This window comes from Primulina tabacum, chromosome 17 (assembly GCF_025594145.1).
Source record: "Primulina tabacum isolate GXHZ01 chromosome 17, ASM2559414v2, whole genome shotgun sequence".
NCBI lineage: Eukaryota > Viridiplantae > Streptophyta > Magnoliopsida > Lamiales > Gesneriaceae > Primulina > Primulina tabacum.
This window is the reverse complement of record NC_134566.1, coordinates 24573953-24589598: the sequence shown is the minus strand read 5'-3', so window position 1 is coordinate 24589598 and position 15646 is coordinate 24573953. Positions and strand designations below refer to the sequence as shown.

General features: G+C 34.7%; 2 protein-coding genes across 3 annotated transcripts; one reads left to right on the top strand and one right to left on the bottom strand.

Moving 5' to 3' along the window:
* The first annotated feature begins 5856 nt into the window (after positions 1-5856).
* LOC142531013 (uncharacterized) lies at positions 5857-8165 on the top strand. The gene is made up of 5 exons (XM_075636993.1): positions 5857-6025; positions 6127-6176; positions 6441-6546; positions 6708-6766; positions 7916-8165. Exons 1-5 carry the CDS (start codon positions 5918-5920, stop codon positions 7962-7964), a joined length of 372 nt encoding a protein of 123 aa, XP_075493108.1. The 5' UTR covers positions 5857-5917; the 3' UTR covers positions 7965-8165.
* A 1917-nt stretch (positions 8166-10082) lies between these two features.
* LOC142531141 (uncharacterized) lies at positions 10083-13874 on the bottom strand. Of its 2 annotated transcripts, none has more exons than XM_075637201.1 (4): positions 13543-13874; positions 11262-11388; positions 11055-11127; positions 10083-10708 (listed from the first exon to the last, which is right to left on the bottom strand). In XM_075637201.1, exons 1-4 carry the CDS (start codon positions 13586-13588, stop codon positions 10439-10441), a joined length of 516 nt encoding a protein of 171 aa, XP_075493316.1. In that variant the 5' UTR covers positions 13589-13874; the 3' UTR covers positions 10083-10438. The 2 variants fall into 2 exon arrangements, with proteins under 2 accessions (XP_075493316.1, XP_075493317.1); XM_075637202.1 differs by having other exon boundaries at positions 13661-13869.
* Between the last annotated feature and the right edge of the window lie 1772 nt (positions 13875-15646).

The window sequence follows — 15646 nt, the reverse complement described above, 5'->3', positions numbered from 1 at the left end:
TTGTGACGTTGTGTATCACATTTAATTGATAACGACATAGAGATGTTCAAACATACATATGAGTGCTCATATGATGAGTTCACTGAACAATCATCTCTCAATCTTTCCAAATGGTTATCATTTATCGAGTAGATAAATGCGCGGTTATGGTTGTACACATTGGTACCTAGTGCCTGGGACAAAATCGATGCTCTACGTACTAGTTCTGCACTTTGACTCGTTTTCCGGATTTCTTTAACTCATTAACTGGATCCATGAGGGTTATTAGGTGACGAGATTGTTCGTAGTGGCGACACAGGTAGGATATAGTGCATTGTAGTCAGGTATTTACTTATTACCTAAGAGTACGAATATCATACATGATCTGATGAGTAAATAGTGTATGAGATGTTCTTCAAGGTAAAATGGTTCGTTAGTTGCACATGTAATTCCATTATGATCACTCAAAGAGACATTACATCGTTATCGAATTCATATGTAACTCTTGATATATTAATTATTGTAGATTCGATGGAGATATATGATATGAAGGAATTTTATTATACGTAACCATAATCTGTCAGTTCTTCTAGGCACTATAAGTGATACCTAAAGAATCGTGGTGAGATGCTACTTGATGCTCTTACCATGATTCAATGGGATCATAAATGAGTTTTGGCATTTTTATAATCAAGGAGTTGATGCATAGAACGAGGCTAAATAGGGTAATCCTGAATAAAATGATAAATATTATCATGAATCACAATGAATTGTGAACCAATGACTAGTTGTATTCCTGAAACATCGATGGTCACACAAGTATTGGTTTATTTGTTCCCGTTCAAAAAGTCAAATTCAAGGAGTTAATTTTGCGATTGAAGTTTAATAGATTAAACATTATTTTCTTATAAAAGAGTTTATAAGTGTATTCTATTGATGGAATATGGAGAGAAAGAATAAAAGTGTTAAAAGCAGTTTGGAGAGTATAATTGCCTAATTTATGTAGAAGTGTTCCAAAATTGAGAGTCGCCCTGAAAGTGGTATAAAACATCTACTACTCTTTTTCTTTAAAATGTACTCGAATTTTTTTCCTAAATCATTCAGTCGAACCACATACATATATATAGAAATATTTTGCACTGTTTAAAAATAAACTCATCAACTAATTATTTGAAAATTTAGAACACAATTCGAAACATGAATTCGTCAACGTCAACCAAACCTAAACTTAGCATTTTTTTTAAAAAAATAAAGCATAAACATCTTAATCCCTCAGAATCTCTCAAAAACATCATAAGTCATAAAATCTTTTTAAAGTAAAGTTAAATCATAAACATAATTTTTGCGAAAAACTAGTGACGGTCCTCGGGTTGTGTGCACCTTCTGTCCAGCTAGTTCAACCATCAAGTCCTCCATCAATATCAACATCATGCTCACCTGCATCGATCACACTTAGTGAGTCTATTGACTCAGCAAACCTTAATCGTAATAACAAGTAATACATATACATTCACAAGTAACAGTGAAAATAGCTTTTCATGAACATGCATAGCCTTAAACATTTTCCTTTCATCATATACTTTTTCTTTTTCATCATATACGTATATGTTTCCCTTTATATTGAATTTATATACTCAATTGTGACTTTCGTATTAGCTATAGGTCGATGAATTCATCTACATATAACCACGATACAGGGCGACGGGGACATCAGCGATACTCTCACACGTCAACTGAGCCTTGGACTTACATATCATCATATCATTGTATTAGACACAATCAATTCACCTCTTTCAACTTTTCCTATTTCCATCACTTATAAAAATTAATGCACATATAAATCATTTTTTTAAACCAAGCATGCAACATGTATTTTAGCATGAACATTTCATCATAAAATGCCATAACATTTTAACATTCCTTACAACATTCAGGGCACCGCCAGGACGTCTAACATTTTTCAGGTGTAAAATGATTGTTTTGCCCGTGATACCCTAATTTTCCTAATTTATCCTTAACCCTAAAACGACGATCCAAATCCATCCAAACTTAACATATCACCTTAAAATACACTCATAAATATTTTTTAGACGTAAACTTAAGCTCCTCGACTAATTTCTTAATTCGTTTTAAAGTTTAACCATATGCCTCGGTTTTAACTCGTATTAACTCGAAACTTAATCAAACTTTACCAAACTTGAACCAAAACTTATTAACACATAACCATACCTTATACCACCCAAATCAAGCCAAGTAAGACCCTCGAACTAGCCTAGATCAGCTACTGAATTTTCTTCCCTATTTTGAAAACCCTAGCCTCCTACCCATGCAACCTTCGTCGTCAGTCCTTAACCAACAAGACCAGCCACTAGACCACCTTCCTAGGACCATGATTGTGCCTTAGACGAGCTACTTGATCAGACCTAGCTAGCTATACCCTTGAAGCCCTCAAACCCGTCGCTTAGGGGTCTCACGCATCCAAGCCTCATGCACAGCCCCTTTGCCTTCGCACCAGCCCTCATGCAACCACCCTAGGATCATCCCACCATCCCCTTAGGTCTCATGGACGTGACCCTATAGTATCTAGAAGCCGTGCCCCTCTAAGAAACCCTAGCCGAACCCAAGCTCCCCTACAAGCCAAGTTTCATTCAAGCCTTCGTCCATGCTGGTGCAGCCCTTATCTAAGCATCTATGGACCCTTAACATGTTGGAAAAATGTCACTTCAAGCAACCATACCACAACAACCCCTTTGTGCATCATTAGCAAGAGTTCAAAAAAAAAAAAAGAAAAAACTGGTTTTATGCATGTATAGCCATAAAAACGAAAATACAAGCAGTGCATCATATTTTTCATGCAAGGATAATTAAATACACATAATATGGTGTGAAAGTTGTTTGAAAGAAGATTAAGGCGTGTCTTTGAGTATATTAAGCACAAAAATAAACTTGCGATGCGAGGGACGTTGGCGAATAGATGGGGGAAGAAGCTTGCTGAATTTTTTTCAAAACTTGCGTGAATTTCCTCTCAAAATTTTGTGTGTTGTGTGCTGATGAAGAGTTCTAGTTTTATAGGGTGAGGGGTGTGTAGTTTATGGAAGATAAAAGAGCTTGAAAGCTTGATTATTTGATATAAAATACATGGTGCAAGCTTAGGCCCATTAACCTAGTATAATAGGCCCGTTAGATAATATTTAAAATATTTTGTTAAGGAAAGTTTGTGAAAATATTAGCCAAGTTCTCAAAAAGTCTCTATTTTCATCGAACATCGATAACCTGTTTAAAACACGATTCGACGAGTAGAAACACATTAAAATACCCTATTTTCGAAAATTTCATTAAAATATATCATATATTAAACAATTAAAAATAATTATTTAATAAAAATATTTTCTCTCATATGGTCCCCGTTCTCCATTCCTCGACCTCGTCTCGAATGTCCTTTAAAAAAAACAGTTTTATGCATGCTAATATAAGACTACATTTTAAACATGTATACATTCACACCATATTTAATTTATGCAATTAAAACCATCTAATTAATCATTTGTTATTTTTCCTATATTTGCATGCAGTTAAGTTACGTTATCGTGTTTTCGACCTTACATGTTCAGTGAGTCGAAAATCAAACCATATATCATAATAACAAGCTGTTTATAGTCGTCATATCCTTGATATCGGATCATTGATCGATATTATTTAATGAATCAAAAGTTAGTTCTAATTTATGTGCAGAGTTTTGATCGACTTAGATTGTACAATTCCTATTTTCTAGGAATAAATCCTAGGTCAATCAAACTTGTAGGTGGCCTACATAGGATTAGTCTCATCTAATAATAAGCTATATGAGCCTATTTTTTTTGGCACAATTCACTCAATATAATTTTTAAAAAAACATTTTTATCTCTTTCTCAAGAATGACGCCCACTTTCTCTCTCCTAGGTTTTCTTGCATTGTTCTTGATCTTTCATTGTAACACAAAATTTTTACTTGTTTTCTAGTACAAACTAGAAGATGATCAAAGTCGCATTTCGTGGACTTGATTGAGAAGAACTTGAAGAAAGATTCAAATGAGATTTCGAAACCTTCAAGGAGTCGCAATCCGTTCTTAGGAATTTACAACAAGAGTTATTTCTGCTAATCTCGAAATAGTTGGAGTAATTTTCAAACGTTTACTTTTGGAGGTATTATAATAAACACTCTATAATTATGATTAAAATCATATGAGTGCTCAAGATTATTTTATATGATAAAAATAAAAACTTAAAACTTTCGCTGTATCTTGAACGTGAGAAAATGATACACCAACAATGCTTATAGCAGCGCAGAGCCCAATACTAAGAGACGAGTGGACACAAGGGCTGTACCTACTTGGGCGCCAATGAGTCTGGGGAGATTGTGTGTCATTACTAGTGCTATATCATATCACATTTGATATCAATTTTACCATTTTTTTGTTGTTGATCATGTCCCCAAAGAGAATATTATCCGTTATGTTATAACATCGCTCTTTTTACATATAACCTAGCTAACTAGATCAAAAAACATAATATTGATAGTATAATGCACGAGAATTTCTCAGGAGGTCACACATATCAGTAGTAATATCACTCATACAGGTTTGACCCAAAATTTTCTATATTTATGCTATTATCTAATTGAATCTTAGTCCTATATATTTCTTATTTTGGCAAATTTGGTCATATATTCTGTAATTTAGTTATTTTTTAATTTAATTTGCATGAGAATGAATGATAATTGTACCAACTCATCTTCTGAAAAGTCTAAAAAACATAAAATTTCCTAAAAGATATTAATAGGCTAACATATCCTTCATTATATATATATATATATATGTTACAAAAATCCATGCACAATTTATCTCATATGATATGGAGTTTTATGTCTGATTTTTTTAAAACAAAAAGTCTAGAATTAAATTAATTTTATACAAGGTGTTTTTTTATTAATTTTTGTTACTGGTGGTGTTTATGCAATTAACCCGTGAGAGTAAATATGTGATATTGGACATATCAGCGCTATGTCAGTTCCGTGTCAATGACAAATGAATATTTTGGAAAAAAAAAAGTTTATTAATGCTGGATTTTAAAATCATAATGAATCAAACATAAATGATCCCTTAATATATCTATTTATGGGATTGTTTCACCCTGCCCGTGCAGGCATCCCTGCCCGTGCAGGCACTGCCTGCACGGGCAATGAACGGCCCGGATCACTCCACATGAGTGATCCGGGCCCACCTCCATGTAAAAAAAAAATTGACTCGAAAAAATTCGAGCCGTTGGATCGACCCTTGCGGGCACTGCCAGCAGGGATAGGGTCGAATAAACCCTATTTATGAGTGAGTTACCATAAAAGTAAAATTATAAAATATTCCTTATTTCATTTGACAAAAAATTATAATAAGAATAGATTTTAATAAATTTATAACACGTCTATAATTATCATATACAATATCATCACTTCTTCAAAAAATTTAAATTATCAAAATATTTATTTATCCATATCCATAATTTTTTAAAAATAATTAATGATTAATAAAATTAAGAAATATGTTTAGATGGCAACTCAGTGCCTAGATTGCTAGCAGTGAAAAATTAATGTAGAGTTGATCAATTGTGGGATTCGTGAATCTATTTTCGTAAAATAATCAATCCGATTCATTTTAAAATATAAAATAATATTTTAAAATAAAAAAATATTTTTTTAATAGGGTCTGAGATTTTGACATTAGTTTCTGAGATGAATAACTAAATTTTATACAATAATTTTTATACTATAAAAAAAATCAATATAAAATTTTATTTACCAAATGACATTAGAACAAAATCATATGATATACGGTAGTAACTTCATAATTACATTTTTTTAGTTACTCTATTTCATCATACATCAGGAGAACAAAATCAAGAAGGAAAAGATGGTTGATTCCAATAATATAAATCAACGAATTTCGGCTATATTCTTTTGGGCTTTGATTTTTCTGTGTTCCGAACAAGTTTTTGCGAAATCTCGAGTCCCAATTTCTGTAAGTTGCGATTTTTCTCTTATTTACCAAGAACAGGTTCCACGATTGTGATCTTACAAAGAAATGATGGAGGACCCTTTGTTGATTTGCGTCTGTGACAGGATTCGGAGATTAAAGAGAAGAAAAACGAGTGCTATGCGGACATAGAGAGGTATCGATTTCAATTTTTCATAAATTCTCTTTGCTGCCTTTGTGATTGCTACTTCTGGTCTGAGTGGTCGTTCAGTGGTTTCTTGAGGAATGCTTCAACGGTGTGTTTATGTTCGCGTGTATCATAAATTTACTACTGGTTAGGACTGTTTTGAAAATCCTCAGTCACAGATCCATTGGTTGTTTGGATAATTTAGAGTTGCTATGGATTAAAAATTTCAAATCATCTATACATATCTTGAGCTGTTGCATTGTTTGCGTGTAGTGGATTATGGGGTCAACAATGCACGTCTTCAATGATAGCTAAGGAGAATTGTGTTTTACGATGCCTATCGCCAGTTTGTTACGAGCTTATCTATGAGAGTGATCCGGTAAGAACTTGTTCAAGTTCCTGTAAACTTTGATGTTAAATGTGACTTCTAGCATTAATGGAATTCGGGTTGTGAAAAATCTAAATAATATGTTGATTTATGCGAATGTTGAGTAAATTATCTGGCTGAGCATGTTTACTTGTGTGTTTCTTGAACTGTAGTTGGAAGAAGGGGAGAAAGATTACACGAGGAATTCAGAATACAAGTACTGCATGCACAGGTAATCACGGATTGTGTACTATACTATTACAAAATACTTCGACATGGTTATTAAAGTTTAAAGTTGCACAAGGCACATACCTTAATGTGGGTACAGTGAGGTGTAGCTCCTAAGTTGTTGCACGCCTATGTTTTAAATCTAATTATTATTAATGATATCATTTTTCATATTTGCTTGTGCACTAATTTTCTTTTTTTGTATTGTTCAATAACTTAGAGGCGTATATCGCATTCTATGCAACAGATATTCTTTGTACGTGTAAGTTCTAAAATATTACATAATTGCTTTGATAAGGCATCTGCCTTGCCTTATCCTTAGGCCATAGAAAACTCGTGCATGCAAGGGCAGGCCAAATGGTGAGTGGTCGCGATTGAAAAAATGTTGACATTCATGTGTAATTTTCCAAAAACTCAAGTTCCAACTCTCCAAAATTTAAGTTTCGCCCCCTCTCATTCTGAACTTGTGTTCACCCCTACACTCATGCGCCTTACATCCTAAATAACGCCATGCTTAACAAGTAAATACGGTGGTGTTGTTTAGGCTATATATTGAGATGCATGTTACTAGAACATTAGCTTATTCTATGCTGCGATTTTCTCGGCGATTAGTCCTGGCATACTTTACTTCTTGCTACAAAGTTTACTTTCAATATTGTCTATTTCCTTCACTCTTTGTTTTTCTAACCAGAGAATGGTTTGGATTGCAAGTTATAGATTTGATAGTTCTTATTGAACAAGCACATATTTGATTTCATCTTATATATAAAAATAAATTTTAATTATCGACCATAGCAAAGGATGAGTTGGTGCTGGATGTTGGCAGAAAATTGGATTTGAAAAGACAGCGTCCCTTAATGAAAATTTACCATTTTGACTGTATTTTTAGAGAGTTAAGTAAAATATTAAGATTTGTTTACCTTTTTGCTCTAATCGTGTAGATAAGATGTCATTTTTAAAAGAGATTTGTCTTGTAGAAAATGGAACTTTATATAGGAGTATACTTAGTGATAGATTGAGGAAGTATAATTGGATACCTTCAAACTTGTACGTATTCCATCTTTGATTTTTTTATTTTAATGCTGGTGTTTATTTATCCTCCTGGAAGTTATTCCTTTGTTGACCTCATCCTCACTCGATGTCCCTTGGGCAGGGTATCTCTTGGCGAAAGTTTAGATGGTATCAGAGGTTTTCTCGACTGATGTGACCAATCGAGTATGTGATATCGGTGTGTCAGTTAAACTTATTGTGTAGAATGAGTGCAACATGCCAAACTCATACTGTAAAATCGGGTTAATCTTGATATAACACTGCGATTCACTAGTCTCTGGTTTCTGTTATTCTAGACATCTATTGACTATTACTCGAATAATCTGTGAAAAAGAATCTGTGCATTAGCTCCAGATTGTTTGAGTTCAGAACGAGCTGGGTTCCGTCTCTGACCTCGGAAATTGTATCGTATCGGTGCTTATACCAGGATCAAAGTAACCGTAGACATCAATATTTCGGGCTAAGACTGGTCTGACTATAATGAGAGGGCTGATTATATTTGAGAGGGTAAACTTTTCTGTGGAATTCTACTAACTTATTTTCTTAGTTTATTTGAATTTTAGTGTAACATTCGAAATAATTCAAATGCATATTCCTATATTTTATGTTGTAATCTTTTTTCCTCAGCAAGGTTGTAAATGGCGGGAGATGGTGGCGGGACGGTCGGTGACCGCCTACCGCCTAGGCCGCCCAGGCGGTACCTAGGCGGTTGAATTTTTTAAAGTATTTTTTTGTAGATAATCATGCAATATAATCACAAATAGTCATCATTTTTTTGTGTAAATGTGCAATTAAATAATGTTAAACACAAAATATAATATCATCTAGATAGTGTGCAATTAATAAAATGCGACGGGCGGCAGATTGTGTGTGGTGGTTGAGACTTGAGAGTTGACAGTGAAAACCAAAAATAAAATAAAGAAAGTGAGGTATGTTAAGGTTTTAATATTTAAAATTAGTTAACTTTGACTAGATTTTTAAAATTGTTGACTACAACTTAAAAATCTTGACTGCCTCGCCCGCTTGCTCGTCGCCTCTCCCGCCTAGCCCGCCTGCTCGCCGCCTTGCCCCGCCTCGACCTGCCTTCTCGTCGCCTCGTGCCGCCTCGAGCCGCCTCCCCAACGTCGTATAGCTTGGGCCGCCTAAAACACCCGTCTCATGCATAGGCAGTGCGGTCGAGGGCCGCCTACCGCCTAGGCGGTCACCTTGACCGCCCTTTAGAACACTGTTCTTCAGCTATATTTTTCTTTCTTCGGCTCACTTGATTTGTTCATCGGCCTTTTACATATTTTTTGGTTTCTAATAACTTATTTATCCTAAAATTCTAAGAGTTCGATCATAAAATAACACATTAGAATTCATGTAAATGTCTTGTAGAAACTTTAAAATATTTTAAATAAATTTAACCGAACGGGCAACGAGATGAGAATGTTTCTTATATCCCGTATGTATGATTCAATAGAAAGGAAATCAGTGTGATACATTGGATCCGACTTGATAGTTTTATTTTCTCGAGCTATGAATGAAATTTGTTACAAATGAGTTTTGAACTCGAGACTCGTCTTAAATTTGAAACCTTAGAGTAGTAACAAATCATCAACGGCCGACTTGGTTGCTAATAGAAATTGGTTGTTGATAATGGGAATATTTCTTGAAATCTCTCTTCTTATTTGAAATCGCCAAAATCTATGATAATCTAGTGGTGTCCGATGGATGAATCTCCGTTGGGTTATTAGATTATCATTAATTTTTTTTTTTTGCAGTGTTTTAAAGAAAATATTCTTTTTTATGTCATTCTCTAAACATTTTACTAAAATTTATAGTCCGAGAAATTAAAATATTCTTGAATTATGTATAGAATTTGATATTGTGTACTCTCCAATTTTTTTATTGTTTGGATAATGTACTCCCCAAAATTTAAAGAAAGCCTTACAAGGCAAATTGATGCTATTTTCCTGCTGACATGATAGGACCAAATATTTCATAGCATTGTGGTGGTAAAGGGTAAATTCATAGACTTTAGTCACTGAATTACAACCCAATGGAAAAAAAAAAAAATTACCATACGATTTAATAATTAGTTTAGTAATAGCTAGAATACATGTAAAATTCATGTTTTAGATTTGAAATATTTTTATTGTATATCATACAATATTAAAAATATGTATATAAGGACAAAACATTAGCTCAAAAAATTATATTTGATTATAAGAATACAACTCAACTACCAAAAATAACGTCAAAAGATCAAATTTCGATTGCTCTTTAAATAAAGACAAGAATCAGTCACAAAAAATCTCATTCCCAATACTTGTATTAGCAACTCATGGTAATTAAATGCTTGACGACGACTAATATTAATTATAGAATATGGTGTTTGTCATTATATCATAACTACAATTGATGACATCACAGTTTGAATCTTTTGGATCATAGGACAATCCAAAATTCATGTTTCGATTCCTATTCTAACGTGAATAATTGTTAGCTCCACAGCAAACTATAATGTAATATCTATTTAACTAGCAACAAAAAAATATGTAACAATTAATGTAACAATTAATCAACCGACAGATAAAAAATTAAAAAATCCATAACCAATCCAAGTGAAAGGGAAATGAAAGCTTTATGCTTTCTTTACACCTCCTTGTTGAAACATAACAATCACAAGAGTAACAAGGGAAGCATACACTGCATTGGGTACTTTTTGTACCCCCTTCCCAACTCCCGGAACATTCTCAGTCGTCCTCTTCGTGAGCAACGCCACCGCTGGAGCAACAGCCAAAGTGATGATCAATCCCTGACCAACTGTTACAATTATATTTTTTGTTATATGATTGATGGACTCAGCAAATTCTTCACGATCCAATTCGCCATCAAAATTTATATCAGCCTCCTGCAAAAACCTAAATCTCATTGATCATCAATAATCCAGAAGATATTCTCTGTAATTTATGTTAAAACCATTGATATCTTGATAAGTCATGTGTTTTTTGAACCATGATGTTTTGAATTTGCAAAAAACAACTTCAATTCAATTTTCAACCACAAATTAGTTTTATGACTCATCACTTTAATGTGATAATTCTTTACCTTGTCTAGGATACTATTTCTAGCATTTTTATGCAAATTTGAAAACATCTCAAATTTTACATTAGGCCTTTCGTGTGTACCCAAAGACAGGTATTAAAAAAGAAGGGACAGAACACAAATTAAACAAATAAAAAAAAGATGCTACATACCTGCATCAAGCTCTTAATTTGCTTTCTCTTAGGTGGAACAAAATGATGACCAGGCAAATGTTTATTGATATCGCTACACCAAAAATTTAGATAACCATGTAAAAAAGGAAGGAAGAAAAGCAGAACCACACAGAAAACAAATTAGATCAATCCAAAGTAAATTGAATTCTGAAGCAATAAAGAGCAAATGCATCTTAATCTTCTCACTTGTACACAAGTAGCACTGAAATATAAAGCTCTTCAAATGTCACACTAGCCCTTCCGCTTTCGTTCTGGAAACGATCAAAGACATTATCAATTATCTTTTGTACTTGTTTTTCTCTCCATTCTTTACCTGCATAAAATTCAAGCGCGTAAGGAAAAAAAATTAGATGGCAAATTTTTACAGCATACTATGAGTACTTCATCTTCACAATCACTTTAAAAATCAAACGAAAATTTGTAAACGTCATTAAAAATGAAATATTTAACATTCGGCTTCTGGAATAGATGATCCTTTTTTAGGTTTAACCCAAAAATGTATTGTCTAGGTGTAAATGATATCGAACACAGAACTCATGAACCTTCAATTTTTGAAAAATAATTTGATTTTGCAAAGTCTTGCAGGAGAAAGTGGTGCACATTTATATCTTTAAAATATAAAAATTGGAACAAACTGCACTTTTTAGCATAAATCTAATACAACGATTATTGCAAAATCAAGCGAGTTTATGTATATTCTTCTAAACTCAAGCACCAAATATGGTTTAATCCACGACCTCCACGTGAAACTGACTATTCTGCTTCTAGTCAAGTTAGTTACTAAATTTGTTGAAAACGAGTATTTCAGTGCATATACAAAAAGGTCAGAGGCCCTGGGTGAAAAAGAAATGACAAGTACTTTGAGATCAGGGATTCTAGGTAACAAGAAGCTGTTGGTTTCACATCCCCCAGAGTTGAGTCAAAAATGTGATCAGGGTAGGAGTCTGCCCCAATTATAGATATGGTTCTAGAATATTAATCAAAGATTAACCTGCAGTTCAAGTGTTGGCCGTGAAATTTTTCAAACAGAATCCGAAGGATCAGGGGTTGGAGGATGGAAAAATTCCAAAGGATCATCACTTGGTGTATGGAAGTTTATACACTTATGGAAACACATAGTAATCAACAGTTCAGAGTATTTTGGCAAACAAGGAGAACATATTTTGAATATAACTTGTAAAATTGCAGTAGAATATAATAAACAGTTGTTATTGACGCAAATGAGCTGATAACACATGTATAGGAATGGAAACCGACAATAATAGCCTACTTCATATATATCAGGCAGATTAAAGCTGGAAGCGATCACTCTTTTACCTTAACGTTTTTGGTCAAAACAGAAATCATTGATTTTAAAGGTTCGCATAAAGAATACAAGGACAAATAAAATTCATAATAGGAAGGGTGCGCTAGTTGCTTGTGTGTAACATGTCCTAGGCTCCTAGCATAGTAATAATCATATGTAGAGCAACATACATTCGTAGAATGTAGTTTGTTTTCTAAGTTGTCATTTGTGGTCAGCTTGTTTAATGAACTCTTGCTATCTCCCTTATACTTGAAGTTTATTTTCCATGACGGTTTTTAGCATGCGAAGATAAATTAGAGATAACACAGCACACTAACGTTATGAATATAACTAAGTAGATGAAATGCAAAAATAAGTAAGGATGACAACTATATTTCGGCTTGTTACAAAGATTCTCGTTAGATTTAGTTCCTCAGTATTGCTAGTTCTCCATTTCCAGGATCTCTTATGTCAAAACCCTTTCATATCATGATAATTAGAAGTCCATGTAGTGTCCACTCGCTCACCAGCCGCAGCAAGGCTCAGCCACTGTGCCTAGATACATATCAATTCTTAATGCTTCAATTGCTTGCGTACACACGCGTTGACTGTAAAGCTCTCAATTTACTGTGCCTTAACGGGTTTCTCGACCAATTAAACTCTCCTATGAATACAGAAACCGAAAATCCGAAGTAAAGTGAAATGCCGTAACCATTTGTTCCTGCACAGTCTATTTTCATCAAATATAGAGATATTTCTGAATTACTGCCACATATGTCAATAAAATGTGTTTTTCCTTGAGCCTAAGCTATACAGTACATGCGTCGGATGTGCCACCTCGATTACCTAGAGTTCAGAGACAAAGAACCATCGATTGTTCAAGGCATTAGTCTGAACAGATATACAAGGGCTAACACAGCAAAACTTTAGCATGATTAATCTCAGAACGTAATCAATATTTGATCTGGAGCAAAGTACAGACTACAAAGACAGTATGGCCTCACATAAATCTGGAATGAATTGAAAACCGAAGGCTGTCAAGAGAAATATGAAAACAAAATAAAATTCTACCAAAAACTCTCTTTTAAGAAATTGCAAATTTCATTATCAGAAATGCATTAAAGCTTGCACATCTCTCCTCGAAATCACAATCCCAGAAGAAATAATCGCTGAATGACTTACAACTACAATAACCGGTTCTGTCATTACAGCACTTAAATAACTCCATGAACACACACAGAGCAGTGAAGCGATTGAACAACAGACGGCCCAAGAATTATTAAACAGCGGAAATCGATACCTTGGATTTTGTCGAGAATTTGTCCCATGGAGTTTTCGGAATATGGGGTGTTTTGCTTGAATTATCAACGGGCGACTTTCGGAATATGGAGTGTTTACGATCCACGAGCGATTAGGATCACTTCTTCACTCGAGATTTTAGCAGCTATGAATGAGGTGTCGGATCGTACATTCGTGGGTTTTTGTGGAAAATTAAAGCGTAACACATGCATGTTTTTAAACTCTTCTCCGTGCACCATTCAATACATAATATTGTATGTAACTGATATTTTGTGAAAAGTTATAAAATGATTGTTTTCAATCTCATGTATGTGCATCTCTTGTTTTCATCATGATCTTTCTAACGTTTTGTTGAGGGAGGGATGGAAACCGAGGGATTCAAGGGTTGGTCTAGATGTTTAAGAAGAGACTTGACTTGAAGAGACAAAAGATAAAACAAAAAGCTTTATGAGGTTGTTCAGTCCTGCATACAAAACGCGTGCAGACCGTGAGTGCAGGAGGCGACTTGGGTTCTATCGGTCATGGGGGCTGCATGGGACCCTAGCCGTGGTCTTAAGGGAAGGATAAGGGTCTTAGGAAGGTCTAGGGAGAGTTTGGTCAGGGCTTGGATGGGCTGGTTGAGCGCTGGAACCGAAACTCCACAAACATGCACTTGTGGGGCTGTTTTGGTGCGTCTGGTTCCTTGGGCTAAGGTGATGGTGTAAGGGCTGGACCAGGGGCTAGGTACATGCCTTAGGGTCCTGGTGAGGGGCTGGTAAGAGCCAAGGGCTGGGACAACAGCTGATGCGCAAGGAAGCCGCGGTACGTGAGAGGATGCGTTTGTGCGCTGCTGGTGCGAGAGCTTCAGGGCTTAGAGCGTCTGGTCTGTGTCCGAAAGGCCCTGATCATGGTCTTGTTTAGGGTTTAAGGAATAGGTCTAGGGTGTGGTTTGGGATCGTTTCGAGCTGTGGTCCATTCAGAGTCGTAAATTGTCTGAACGTGTCAAAATAAGGACGAAAAGAGCCTAAGTTAAAATTCGGATTCAAGTTTTGATTTTTACTTGAGTTTGGGAAGTTCCAGAAGCTTGAACTGGGTCTTAAAATGTTAATAAAGGTCTGTTCTCGGGTTGGTTCGAGTCGAAAGAGTAGTTTGGTCATTTGTTTAACCGAAAACGGCGAGTCATCCAATAAGTGAATCAAGTTGTTTTTGAAACGTAGGTCATAAGATTGAATTTTTAGCAAGCTACTGGATATTTTTGGTGTTTTTAAAGTTTTGCAATCTAGGCGTTCTCGTTGAGTCAAAGTCCGGGGTTGTTCAGGTACGTATAACGTTGAATCGTGTGCGGTCGGTTCATGGAAATTCAAGGGCGGTTTGCAACTTTCTATAACAATTTCATGTCATGTTAAATGTTATTTTTAGAAGTTTTAAAGTATATGTATGATATATTATATTTCAGAAGTTTTAAACGTATCTGCATGTTTATGCTATTTTTAGGAGTCTCGACGTATACAAATGATATAAGTCATTTTTGGAATTTTTAAGGAATATGAAAAGTTATGTATATTTTTAGGAAATGATAAAGTAAAGAAAAATATTTTTGGGAAGAGTGAATTGATCGTGACGTAAAAGTAGTAAGAGATCCGTTGAAAACGGGAACTGTGAACTTGCAATGAATAGGAAGTGAACCTTCGAAAATGGGGACGAGAATCTCAATTATAATGGATTTGTTGAAAAAGTGAACGATGAAGTTATTTTTATGATAATCGGAGAGATCGTCGAATAAGTGGATGTTGAACCCGGCGACCTAGTACTATGGTTTATAGATTGATCAATCGACTGAACGTTGTCACTATCGAGGATCGTACTTCACATAAAAATGTTATTTGAAACGGAAAAGTTCATACTTAAGCATGGTTTCAAAAGTTGCATATTCTTGGAGGTTTCGAGGTTGCATGAAAACAATCTATTTTTAGTAAACGTAATTTCATATATAGGTAGCTACATCTGA